This window comes from Schistocerca gregaria, chromosome 7 (assembly GCF_023897955.1).
Source record: "Schistocerca gregaria isolate iqSchGreg1 chromosome 7, iqSchGreg1.2, whole genome shotgun sequence".
Classification (NCBI taxonomy): domain Eukaryota; kingdom Metazoa; phylum Arthropoda; class Insecta; order Orthoptera; family Acrididae; genus Schistocerca; species Schistocerca gregaria.
The window spans coordinates 437,308,826-437,323,315 of NC_064926.1; the positions used below are offsets into that span (position 1 = coordinate 437,308,826).

At 43.6% G+C, this 14,490-nt stretch overlaps 1 protein-coding gene across 1 annotated transcript in view; it reads right to left on the minus strand.

Moving 5' to 3' along the window:
- Nucleotides 1-1,419: 1,419 nt before the first annotated feature.
- Nucleotides 1,420-14,490, minus strand: part of LOC126282418 (A disintegrin and metalloproteinase with thrombospondin motifs 7-like) — a 488,845-nt gene continuing 475,774 nt past the window's right edge. The window contains exons 20-21 of the mRNA XM_049982076.1: nucleotides 10,141-10,269; nucleotides 1,420-1,644 (exon numbers count right to left, since the gene is read on the minus strand). Coding sequence (XP_049838033.1) covers nucleotides 1,420-1,644; nucleotides 10,141-10,269 — 354 coding nt within the window. The remainder of the gene's footprint in view (nucleotides 1,645-10,140; nucleotides 10,270-14,490) is intronic.

Here is a 14,490-nt window from a genome sequence, read left to right on the forward strand (position 1 = left end):
TTCCCGGGTTTGATTCCCGGCGGGGTCAGGGATTTTCTCTGCGTCGTGATGGCTGGGTGTTGTGTGATGTCCTTAGGTTAGTTAGGTTTAAGTAGTTCTAAGTTCTAGGGGACTGATGACCATAGATGTTAAGTCCCATAGTGCTCAGAGCCATTTGAACCATCTCGACTGCTAGTGATACTAGGCCGTTGGGATCCAGCATGGCGTTCCGTATTACCCCCCTGAACCCACCGATTCCATATTCTGCTAACAGTCATTGGATCTCGACCAACGTGAGCAGCAATGTCGCGATGCGATAAACCGCAGTCGCGATAGGCTACAATCCGACCTTACCATAGTCGGAAACGTGATGGTATGCATTTCTCCTCCTTAAACGAGGCATCACAACAACGCTTCATCAGGCAACGCCGGTCAACTGTTGTTTGTGCATGAGAAATCGGTTGGAAACTTTCCTCATGTCAGCACGTTGTAGGTGCCACCACCGGCGGCAACCTTGTGTGAGTGCTCTGAAAAGCTAATCATTTGCATATCACAGCATGTTCTTCCTATAGGTTAAATTTCGCATCTGTAGCACGTCATCTTCGTGGTGTAGCAATTTTAATGGCCAGTAGTGTAGGTTTGCTGTGATTCCCCTAAATGGCTTCTGGCAAATACCAGGATGTTTCCTTTGAAAGGTCACTGCCGACTTTCTTCCCCATCCTCCCATAACCCGAACTTCTTCTCCGTCTCCAGTGACCTCGTCGTCGACGGGACGTTAAACACTAATCTCCTGCTCTCCTTCTCCCTCTCACGCATGTTATACTATAACCACGTTGACACGCGAACTGTTTACAAAGTTAACCTTTTCAGAAATACTTCCATCCTTCACCCCAAAAGCCAATGATCATATCCTTCTGGACGTCAGGTAAATCACTCCGTTTCCAATTTATGGTAACGACTGCAATGTTTTCCACGGATCCAGAACACCCTTTACGTACCCTCCATTGGTAGTGCTGCAATCTGCCGTCTGTGAGTGGTTATTGCACGTTGAGGTTGAACATAGGCGGTGGTAACATTAATGTTGCTGGCCATGGAATTGCTTGCCGATGGATAAAGTTGAAATTGACGTCGAGTAAGACACTTGTCACTAATTGCGACAAATAGAGATGTCAAATACAAACACAGAAAAAAATAGGTTATCATAACTTATGTGTGTATTTTCAATACCAGAAAGGACTACTACAATCGGAAATGGCAAGTACAAACGCATGAAAAAAATAAAAGGTGTTACAAATGACGTGCAGCCAATACTTGATTGCTACGGATCCATAAGGTGGGTGAATTGCGAACTTCCACAGAGTATCCCGATAATGCACTCTCGGCAAGTGAGTCTGGTTTCGCTGTGAGTACGGGAGAGTACGCGCTGTGCAGCGCCAGACTCTAGTCGGCTGCGGCGGTGGCGGACTCCTCCTGGGGCGGCGGCTGCTGCTGGAGCCTCTGGTTCTCCTCCAGCACGCGCCGCGCCTCCTGAGCGGCGTCCTGCCCCGTCAGCACCCTGGCGCGTGCCGTGTCCAGCACGCCGGCCCCCACGCGGTCGCCCATCTCGCGCTCCGCCTCGTCTGACAGCTCGCCGCCCCCGCCGCCTCCAGCAGGCACCATCGGCACCTGCGGTACATCCCAGGACATTGCACTTCGCTGCTTCGTTTTGTTTCGAAATATGTACGCTAGTCTGAAAGTACATTTCTCTTATCTACACCGACGGATAAAAAATCACAACACTAAAAAATTATTAATGTAGAGTAATGAAATTTTGGGAACCATTCCTCTCAGAGCATTAACACAAAGTTGGCGCCGGTGGCGACACCTACAACCAGCTGACATGAGGAATGTTTCCAACTTATTTGTCATACAACAGCAATTGACCGCCGTTGCCTGGTCAAACGTTGTTGTGATGACTCGTGTAAGGAGGAGAAATGGGTACCATCACGTATCCGACTTTGATAAAGGTCGGATTGTAGCCTATCGCGATGGCGGTTTATCGTATCGCAACATTGCTGCTCGCATTGGTCGAGATCCAATGACCGTTAGCAGACTATGGAATCGGTGGGTTCAGGAGGGTAATACGGAACGCCGCGCTGGATCCCAACGGCCTCGTATCAGTAGCAGTCGAGATGATAGGCATGTTATCTGCATGGCTGTAACGGATCGTGCAGCCATGTCTCGATCCCTGAGTCAACAGATGGGAACGTTTGCAATACTACAACCGTCTGCACGAACAGTTCGACGACGTTTGCAACAGCATGGACTATCAGCTCGGAGACAGTGGCTGCGGTCACCCTTGACGCTGCATCACAGACAGGAGTGCCTCCGATGGTGTACTCAACGACGAATCTGGGTGCACAAATGGCAAAACGTCCTTTTTTCGGATGAATCCAGGTTCTGTTTACAGCATCATGATGGTCGCATCCGTGTTTGGCGACATCGCGGTGAACGCACATTGGAAGCATGTATTCGTCATCGCCATACTGGCGTATCACCCGGCGTGATGGAATGGGGTGCCATTGGTTGCACTTGTCGGCCATCTCTTGTTCGCATTGACGCAACTTTGAACAGTGGACGTTACATTTCAGATGTGTTACGACCCGTGGCTCTACCCTTCATTCGATCCCTGCGAAACCCTACATTTCAGCAGGATAATGCACGACCACATGTTGCTGGTCCTGTATGGGCCTTTCTGGATACAGAAAATATTCGATTGCTGCCGTGGCCAGCACATTCTCCAGATCACTCACGAATTGAAAACGTCTGGTCAATGGTGGTCGAGCAACTGGCTCGTCACAATACTCCAGTCGCTACTCTTGATGAACTGTGGTATCGTGTTCAAGCTGCATGGGCAGCTGTACCTGTGCACGCCATCCAAGCTCTGTTTGACTCAATGCTCAGGCGCAGCAAGGCCGTTATTACGGCCAGAGGTGGTTGTTCAGGGTACTGATTTGTCAGGATCTATGCACCGAAATTGCGTGAAAATGTTATCACATATCAGTTCTACTGTAATATATTTGTCCAATCAATACCCGTTTATCAACTGCATTTCTTCTTGGTGCTGCAATTTTAATGGACAGTAGTGTAATATTGTAGGGAAAGCGAACCAAAGGATGCAGTTTTTTGCCAGAGCACTTAGAAATTGCAACAGGTCTACTAGAGAGCCTGTCTACACTATGCTTGTCCGTCCTCTTCTGGAGCATTGCTGTGCAATATGGGACACGCGATTAGTGATAATTTATGCAGCCATATAGTGGAGTTCAATGGGCAACATAGTTAACTCTGCAAGCTTGTGTTACTGCCAAGAATTATGTGACCATTTCGGCTGGTGAGGTCCATCCCCTGGTACAATATTTGATCCACAAGGGGGATTGCAGTGTTCCAAGAAGACAGCGCCCCTGTCTACACAACTCGCAACGTCCAGGCGTGGTTTTGTGAACGCGAGGATGAATTGTCGCATACCCCTTGGTCACCACAGTCGCCGGATCTCAATATTATTGAGCCTCTGTGGTCAACTTTCAAGAGGAGAAAGAGTTGTCGTTATCCACCTTGATCATCATTAGCCGAATATTCCTCTATTAGCAGAAAGAATGGTACAACATTAAATTGAAACTATACAGGACCTGTATTTCTCCGTTCCGAGACGAATGGAATCTACACTACTGGCCATTAAAATTACTACACCACGAAGATGACGTGCTACAGACATGAAATTTAAGCGATGGGGAGGAGATGTTGTGACATGCAAATGAGTATCTTTTCAGACCATTCACACAAGGTTGGCGCTGCTGGCGACACCTACAACGTGCTGACATGCGGAAAGTTTCGAAGCGATTTCTCATACACAAACAGCAGTTAACCGGCATTGCCTGGTGAAACGTTGTTATGATGCCTCTTGTAAGGAATAGAAATGCGTACCATCGTGTTGATAAAGGTCGGATTGTAGCCTATCGCGATTGCGGTTTATCGCATCGCAACATTGCTGCTCGCGTTGGTCGAGATACAATGACTGTTAGCAGAATGTGGAATCGGTGGCTTCAGGATGGTAATACGGAAAGCCGTGTTGGATCCCATCGGCCTCGTATCAGTAGCAGTCGAGATGATAGGCATGTTACCTGCATGGCTGTAACGGATCGTGCAGCCATGTCTCGATCCCTGAGTCAACAGATGGGGACGTTTGCAATACTACAACCGTCTGCACGAACAGTTCGACGACGTTTGCAGCAGCATGGACTGTCAGCTCGGAGACCATGGCTGCGGTTTCCCTTGATGCTGCATCACAGACAGAAGCGCCTGCGATGGTGTACTCAACGACGAACCTGGGTGCACGAATAGCAAAACGTAATTTTTCGGATGAATCTGGGTTCTGTTTACAGCATCATGGTGGTCGCATCTGTGTTTGGCGACATCTAGGTGAACGCACATTGGAGGTGTGTATTCGCCATCGCCATACTAGCGTATCACCCGGCGTGATGGTATGGGGTGCCATTGGCTACACGTCTCGGTCACCTCCTGTTCGCATTGACGGCACTTTGAACAGTGGACGTTATATTTCAGATGTGTTACGACCCGTGGATCTACCCTTCATCCGATCCCTGCGAAACCCTACATTTCAGCAGGATAATGCACGACCGCTTGTTGCAGGTCCTGTACGGGCCTTTCTGGATACAGAAAATGTTCGACTGCTGCCTTGGCCAGCACATTCTCCAGATCTCTCACGAATTGAAAATGTCTGGTCAATGGTGGCCGAGCAACTGGCTCGTCACAATACGCCAGTCACTACTCTTAATGAACTGTGGTATCGTGTTGAAGCTGCATGGGCACCTGTACTTGTACACGCCATTCAAGCTATGTTTGCGTCAATGACCAGGCGTATCAAGGCCGTTATTACGGCCAGAGGTGGTTGTTCTGGGTACTGATCTGTCAGGATCTATGCACCCAAATTGCGTGAAAATTTCAGGTCTAGTATAATATATTTGTCCAATGAATACCCGCTTATCATCTGCATTTCCTCTTGGTGTAGCAATTTTAATGGTCAGTAGTGTATTTATTTTGAATGCAAACGGTTTTCTTTCGCCCTGTTAGGCACGGTAATGTGTCGTGTTTTTACTGTGTCCATATTTTTGCCCACATCCAGCATGTGGTCCGCGATAATGGTCATGTACTCTACAGCTATCATTGTGCCTTTGATTACTAGCACAGGTCCTAGGGAAGCCCAGTGAACGTCCTGCTTAGCATAATACTGTTCCCATCGGCCTGAGGAAAGTGGCTTCTCCAACTGACATAAATCCCATTGAAGTGTTATGGGCTGAACTTGACACGGAGACCAGATAAGCGATGTCACATAATCTTCAAGACATATGGGATTATTTTCAAACGTATCGGGCTGCAAACATCTGTAAAAACACTATAAAATCTTATCTCCCGATCACGAAGAGTTTGTGTAGGTTACTGTCATGACAAAATCACAGTCTTCAGTTCTCCACATTCCTCTTTTCTGCTGACATACCTTCTGCACAATTTAGATGTATGTCTGGTGCGATTGCCCTGCTTCGGCACCATAAGTATCTTGCCAGAAACAACTGCATCTTTGATCAGTCTCCTCAGATATCCTTCCATGTGTGTCCGAAGAAACATTGCATAGTACTTCTTCACAATACAGATACTGCAATTTATTCTTATAATTACCCAAAGGTAGAAACTGAGAAGCACGAGGTTTGCCAAAAACCTCTCTGCACACGAACGCTATAGCACTACGTAAAAAATCACACGTGAAATCACACGTAAAAAAGTCACACTAGTCGCTTTGGATCTCTGTAGTCAGCTTAGATCTGGTCGTCTCACTCTCCACCACTGACGTAAGTCATGGTAGTGAAGTGGTACGTAGACTACGTGCTAGCCAGTTATCTGGAATCGGCTCAATAAGATGGACTGAGGTCGGGACGCGGCAGAATAGGAGAAAGGAGTTATCGATTTTGGACGTGACCGCGCTCTCCGAGTATGAAGTTAGCCGATTTGTTGTGGATCAGCGCAGGCTGTCCAACAAGTGTACAAGGAGTGGTGTACCACTCGCAACAATATAACGTGGTGTGAGATCAGTAACCGCAGAAAGATTGTAACCAACAGCGACCAAGGACTGTGTCATGCCTTGTCAAGGAGTAGGCGGTTGAAATTAGACAGGAACTGCTGCTGGCAGTGAATGCCGATTCGTATCAACCAGTTTCCGAAGGATCATTACAAGACAGCTACTACATGCAATAAACATTTAAAATCGGTACCTCGCAAACGGCCATTGCTGTTTAAATGTGTGTGAATTCCTAAGGGACCGAACTGTTGAGGTCATCGGTCCATGGACTTGCACACTACTTAAAGCAACTTAAACTATCTTATGCTAAGAACAGCACACACCCATGCCCGAGGGAGGACTCGAACCTCCGGCGGGAGGGACCATACAATCCATGTCATGGCACCCTAGACCGTGTGGCCACTCCGCACGGCCGGCCATTGCTCACGCCGGCGCAAGCTGCATGTCTTCGTTGTGCCAAATATACGGTTACTATAGTGACAGTTGATACTTCACGCGTTGGAGCTGGTTTCTTCCAGTCAGACGATCAACGTCAGGCCATAACCGTTCGCCGTTGGCAAACTGCCACAACAACCGGGCAGCTCAATTCCCATTCCTCATCCGGTTTTCTTTCTTCATGTTTTTAGATTCCAAATCCTGTATCTGGCCCTATTATTTCGTACTTCATTACACGTGATAACGACACCAAAACACACACACACACACACATACGTTTCATTCACAACACTAACCACACACCACTGGATTCTTCCGCACAAGACGCGATTCAGAGTCAGATATAAAGTTAACATAGGATAATAACAGAGATAGGGTTACATTAGGTAATATTCGTACGACATTGCGAGAAGTTGAAGTTTTGAAGGCTGCAATTCATCTTTGCGACTGGATCATCTGACTCCTAAATATAACAGCTTTACGTAGGGCAGTAGTGCAGTGTAGTAGTGCAATGCAGTGGCTAGCTAATAAACCTCATGTGTAGAAAGTCGTAGGTTCCAATATCGTCAAACAGAACTAATGTTTTTATTTCTAAATCTAATAAAAAGACTTTATTACTTTTATTCAATTAACTGGCTTAAATGTTTTTTTATTTCTAATACTTTGCCGCGTCATTTTCACCATCGTATTGCGTTTTCTATTTGCTCTTATTGTTCTTCCTCTCATTATTTTTTCGTTTGGGATCTGCCTCTGTCGCATACAATCTGTAACCACGTGCCAACCATGACTGTTCATCGGTTAGTAACGCAGCAGCTCGTGTAGCCAGTGTGAGAATAGGTTTTAGTAACCAACGATAGCGAGAAACTACAGTTTGCTTTTAGCGCTGAAACTGAAATTTTTCTGTCTTCAGTTTCCTCATACAGGTTAGCTTTAATCGCGGTGAACAAATCGACCGCGATTTTAGTTCTACTACAGATTGTTGATCGCCGTTTTCACGAATATATTGCACATCACGAGATTATGGTTACGTTAGGACATGAGCTTAAATTCTGGGCTACAAAATGCGTCGTCTGCTGCAGTTCAGTCATTGGCCACTTAAAATCAAATGTTGACAAAGCATCTAGCGTTTCCGTCAAAGCTCGCAGCGACAACTACCAACATCGCTCCGCGTTACACATTAATAGTATTTGTGAAGTGACCCTCCGTGTTTGTGTGACGCCTACAACTGCTCGTAGCCGGCAGCCGATATGGCAACACTGCAGTGGCAAGTGACAGATGCCAACTGCCAAGTAAGTGTAATCGTACTATAGCCATTAACCTATTGGGAGGATTAGTGTTGTCTGACATGTTGTGATTTTACCTCTTCTGAAATGATGCAAGGTGTCCAGTACAATGATGGCCCAACAAGGTTATGGATACTAGGATCTTCCAAGATGACAACAGCTGTGTTCACAGGCAAATTTCTGCTTACCTTATCGGTTTGTGAACATTCAGGAACCTAATAGCATATCGACTGGTCCGATAAATCACCAACTGTTAACCCCATAGAAAATATCTTTGTCCATTTGGAACAGCAGGTGAAAATTTGCAATCAACAAATCCGTAATGTAGAAGCTCTACGGGATCTAATCATCAATAAATAGTTTCAGCTGGATGTGACATACAGAGTGGTTGTAATTAAGCTTTCACTACATGAGCCATTGTAGCCACAAAACTATTTACCGTATGGGTACCCAACTTCATGGAATGTTGTTCAGATCGTGCGCTGCTGGATTTGTGTTGTTAGTAATGCTAGTGCCATAACCTCCGTTAGTGGTCGGTATTGGTACGGTGACATAGGGTTGAAATACAAGCAACATGGTGCATTACAGTTGCAGACAGTCAACATCAGTCTGGATTAGTTGAGCCGGACTTTACTCGTAAGGTTTGGGAATTGCTCCTGGGAGAGGAGGAGAACCAATTGCACTAGAGATCGTTGATGAAGTTACTGCTGCTACGGCTGAGAATGCAGGAAGCAACGAGGAGTCTTGAAGAGTGCACGAGCTGTCTCACTAGAGCTGAACCTTCTATGGCCCACCGTTCGAAAAGTGCAACGAACAATAATGAAACGGTATCCAAACAAACTTTACATGCAGATGGTTGTCAGATTGAGCAACGTTTGTAACCTGAAACGTAAAAGTGGTAGGCAATTAACAAATGTTATCCTCTGATGTGTAAATTAAAATGTGTTTCTTTCGATGGTTCGTTCGTTATTTTTCTTCCGTATGTCTTTACAAACGTTTTCATAAAGTTTCGTTGTCCTAGGATCATTTGTTTCGTATGGGGCTGCCCTGAAGTAGTAAACGTTTAATAACAACCGCCCTGTACGCTATGAAACTTACGGATCTCTGCCGAGCCGAACTGAGGGCATTATTAAGGTGAGAGGCGGTGTTTCATTGTACTAGTATTATGTGTGCTGCCGGTAAGGTGTTTTTTGTCCACTAAAATGGTTTGCAGGGGACATTCTTGGATGTAAACAAGCTTCCATAGCAATAAACAAACCGGAAGAGTGGTGTACAATAGAAGGGCTGTCACGAGTTGTAATAAATACATTTCAACGGGGTACCTCTATCACTATATTCACTATAAATCTTTTAGCTCTGTGCGACTGCGGCGGCGCTGAGGAGACGCACTATTCAGCGACATAAATACAGAAAAACGCCGCAATGTGATGCTAGGCCATTAAACTTGAAGGCAATAGATGGTAGGAAAAAGGATGAAGGTTATTTATTTCAAGTTTCTCCTACCAGTCACTTTTTATTTTATGCTTAATCTAACATAATGCAACGCGTTTCGAACATGTTCTGTTCGTCGTCAGGCGTTTATACATACATACATACATATAGAGAAATGTTACTTATAAGTAAACAGTCTTAAACTAGATTAATATAGAACTTTTTGTCCATTGTTTTTTACTGTAGCTGCTGGTGTGGCATTTGGGTGGAAGGAGGAGGTCAGTGTATGGATACAAATCGAAATCAGTGATGTCTTCTGCTGGTTTTCTTCCTTGTGGTTGATTATGTGGATCACAGCCTATATATGATGCAGATAGATTTGCATCAGTTATGTGTTACGAAAATAGTGTGAAAGGCTTTTATATGACAGTTGATCACTTACAGTCAACTGTCATATAAAAGCCTTTCACACTATTTTCGTGATGCAAATCTGTCTGCATCCTATACAGGCTGTGATCCACATAATCAACCACAAGGAAGAAAACCCGCAGAAGACATCACTCATTTCGATTTGTATCCATACACTGACCTCCTCCTTCCACCCAAATGCCACACCAGCAGCTACAGTAAAAAACAATGGACAAAAAGTTCTAGATTAATCTAGTTTAAGACTGTTTACTTATAAGTAACATTTCTCTATATGTATGTATGTATGTATAAACGCCTGATGACGAACAGAACATGTTCGAAACGCGTTGCATTATGTCAGATTAAGCATAAAATAAAAAGTGACTGGTAGCATAAACTTGAAATAAATAATTATCCCACACAGTCACGGTGCACAAACATAGCCATTATGGGTGAAAATAATAAGGATGAAGGTACCTCTATGAGCAGAATGTGTCCTGGAGGAACGCGGTCCTGTACCACAGGAGCTTGGGCGGCGGTTGTGCCTTCGGAGGTGATCTCTGGCCGTTTCGTCGTCTTGTGCTTCAGTCTTCTGGCGAAGTTCTTCTGCCGAAATAAGAACACAGTCTGGCGAATTTTTTCCAAAACAAGTAATATTGACTAATCTAACGCATATGGTTTCCTTTAAAGTAGAGGGGATATTGATATCTTAGCGCGATTATCTTTTGTTAATGGGGATAGGTGATTTTGATGGTAGCCTTGTAATATACCTAATATACAAAGACTTAATGAAAACTTCGATTCCCTGACATCGTGTAGTAAAATACTTCACTTTATAAAGATTGGTATTGTTGTGATTCGTGAATTTCATAAAAATAACACTAAATTGGAGACTAATTAGCAGACACTATTACAAAATAAAACAAACGACGATGTATTTTAACAAACTGTGGCATTCGTTGTAGTAACGGGAAAGACTTGAATTAGTGAAAATGGTAGGAATAAAATATATGGTATTAATCACCAAATGTAATTATTCAAATACTTGGACTTTATAACGAATGTAGTTTACTGATTCAAGAAGTTATTCTGTCACTTGAAAATGAAGGCACACATTGTAAAACGTAAATTTAGGATGAAAGCTGTAAAGTACATTCCGTCTTAATGACTTTATTAATTAAACTCGTATTGCTGTAACCAGATATACGCCTAATTACAAAATTCTAGGCATCTGTTACAAACTCTGTCAATCAAAACCTGTTTCGTTTTACGATCTTAGCTTCAATTGTTGTTAGGAATGTGAGTCGTTGTGTAATTAGTGTGTATTAATTAATTTTGTGAAGTTCATTATTGTACTCATATTTAGACGAAATTTTCACATTTAGAAACATTTTTTACATTATAAGTTTCACATATTATTCAATCCTGTAATTTTAGACGTCCCCCCCCATGAACCATGGACCTTGCCGTTGGTGGGGAGGCTTGCGTGCCTCAGCGATACAGATGGCCGTACCGTAGGTGCAACCACAACGGAGGGGTATCTGTTGAGAGGCCAGACAAACGTGTGGTTCCTGAAGAGGGGCAGCAGCCTTTTCAGTAGTTGCAGGGGCAACAGTCTGGATGATTGACTGATCTGGCCTTGCAACATTAACCAAAACGGCGTTGCTGTGCTGGTACTGCGAACGGCTGAAAGCAAGGGGAAACTACAGCCGTAATTTTTCCCGAGGACATGCAGCTTTACTGTATGATTAAATGATGATGGCATCCTCTTGGGTAAAATATTCCGGAGGTAAAATAGTCCCCCATTCGGATCTCCGGGCGGGGACTACTCAGGAGGATGTCGTTATCAGGAGAAAGAAAACTGGCGTTCTACGGATCGGAGCGTGGAATGTCAGATCCCTTAATCGGGCAGGTAGGTTAGAAAATTTAAAAAGGGAAATGGATAGGTTAAAGTTAGATATAGTGGGAATTAGTGAAGTTCGGTGGCAGGAGGAACAAGACTTCTGGTCAGGTGATTACAGGGTTATAAACACAAAATCAAATAGGGGTAATGCAGGAGTAGGTTTAATAATGAATAGGAAAATAGGAATGCGGGTAAGCTACTACAAACAGCATAGTGAACGCATTATTGTGGCCAAGATAGATACGAAGCCCACACCTACTACAGTAGTACAAGTTTATATGCCAACTAGCTCTGCAGATGACGAAGAAATTGAAGAAATGTACGATGAAATAATAGAAATTATTCAGATAGTGAAGGGAGACGAAAATTTAATAGTTATGGGTGACTGGAATTCGAGTGTAGGAAAAGGGAGAGAAGGAAACATAGTAGGTGAATATGGATTGGGGCTAAGAAATGAAAGAGGAAGCCGCCTAGTAGAATTTTGTACAGAGCACAACTTAGTCATAGGTAACACTTGGTTTAAGAATCATGAAAGAAGGTTGTATACGTGGAAGAACCCTGGAGATACTAAAAGGTATCAGATAGATTATATAATGGTAAGACAGAGATTTAGGAACCAGGTTTTAAGTTTTTAAGACATTTCCAGGGGCAGATGTGGACTCTGACCACAATCTATTGGTTATGACCTGTAGATTAAAACTGAAGAAACTGCAAAAATGTGGGAAATTAAGGAGATGGGACCTGGATAAACTGAAAGAACCAGAGGTTGTACAGAGTTTCAGGGAGAGCATAAGGGAACAATTGACAGGAATAGGGGAAAGAAATACAGTAGAAGAAGAATGGGTAGCTCTGAGGGATGAAGTAGTGAAAGCAGCAGAGGGTAAAGTAGGTAAAAAGACGAGGGCTGCTAGAAATCCTTGGGTAACAGAAGAAATATTGAATTTAATTGATGAAAGGAGAAAATATAAAAATGCAGTAAATGAAGCAGGCAAAAAGGAATACAAACGTCTCAAAAATGAGATCGAGAGGAAGTGCAAAATGGCTAAACAGGGATGGCTAGAGGATAAATGTAAGGATGTAGAGGCTTATCTCACTAGGGGTAAGATAGATACTGCCTACAGGAAAATTAAAGAGACCTTTGGAGAGAAGAGAACCACGTGTATGAATATCAAGAGCTCAGATGGCAACCCAGTTCTAAGCAAAGAAGGGAAGGCAGAAAGGTGGAAGGAGTATATAGAAGGTTTATACAAGGGTGATGTACTTGAGGACAATATTATGGAAATGGAAGAGGATGTTGATGAAGACGAAATGGGTGATACGATATTGCGTGAAGAGTTTGACAGAGCACTGAAAGACCTGAGTCGGAACAAGGCCCCCGGAGTAGACAACATTCCATTAGGACTACTGACGGCCTTGGGAGAGCCAGTCATGATAAAACTCTACCAGCTGGTGAGCAAGACGTATGAGACAGGCCAAATACCCTCAGACTTCAAGAAGAATATAATAATTCCAATCCCAAAGAAAGCAGGTGCTGACAGATGTGAAAATTACCGAACTATCAGTTTAATGAGTCACAGCTGCAAAATACTAACGCGAATTCTTTACAGACGAATGGAAAAACTGGTAGATGCGGACCTCGGGGAGGATCAGTTTGGATTCCGTCGAAATGTTGGAACACGTGAGGCAATACTGACCTTACGACTTATCTTAGAAGAAAGATTAAGAAAAGGCAAACCTACGTTTCTAGCATTTGTAGACTTAGAGAAAGCTTTTGACAATGTTGACTGGAATACTCTTTTTCAAATTCTAAAGGTGGCAGGGGTAAAATACAGGGAGCGAAAGGCTATTTACAATTTGTACAGAAACCAGATGGCAGTCATAAGAGTCGAGGGGCATGAAAGGGAAGCAGTGGTTGGGAAAGGAGTGAGACAGGGTTGTAGCCTCTCCCCGATGTTATTCAATCTGTATATTGAGCAAGCAGTAAAGGAAACAAAAGAAAAATTTGGAGTAGGTATTAAAATTCATGGAGACGAAGTAAAAACTTTGAGGTTCGCCGATGACATTGTAATTCTGTCAGAGACGGCAAAGGACTTGGAAGAGCAGTTGAACGGAATGGACAGTGTCTTGAAAGGAGGATATAAGATGAACATCAACAAAAGCAAAACGAGGATAATGGAATGTAGTCAAATTAAATCGGGTGTTGCTGAGGGAATTAGATTAGGAAATGAGACACTTAAAGTAGTAAAGGAGTTTTGCTATTTAGGAAGTAAAATAACTGATGATGGTCGAAGTAGAGAGGATATAAAATGTAGACTGGCAATGGCAAGGAAAGCGTTTCTGAAGAAGAGAAATTTGTTAACATCGAATATAGATTTAAGTGTCAGGAAGTCATTTCTGAAAATATTTGTTTGGAGTGTAGCCATGTATGGAAGTGAAACATGGACGATAACTAGTTTGGACAAGAAGAGAATAGAAGCTTTCGAAATGTGGTGCTACAGAAGAATACTGAAGATAAGGTGGATAGATCACGTAACTAATGAGGAGGTATTGAATAGGATTGGGGAGAAGAGAAGTTTGTGGCACAACTTGACTAGAAGAAGGGATCGGTTGGTAGGACATGTTTTGAGGCATCAAGGGATCACAAATTTAGCATTGGAGGGCAGTGTGGAGGGTAAAAATCGTAGAGGGAGACCGAGAGATGAGTACACTAAGCAGATTCAGAAGGATGTAGGTTGCAGTAGGTACTGGGAGATGAAGAAGCTTGCACAGGATAGAGTAGCATGGAGAGCTGCATCAAACCAGTCTCAGGACTGAAGACCACAACAACAACAACAACAATTTTAGACGTATTATTTGTGTAATCAGAACATCTTAGCTTTGGAAGTTTTAATTGTAAATACGATTAAAAATATGTTGTCAATTTT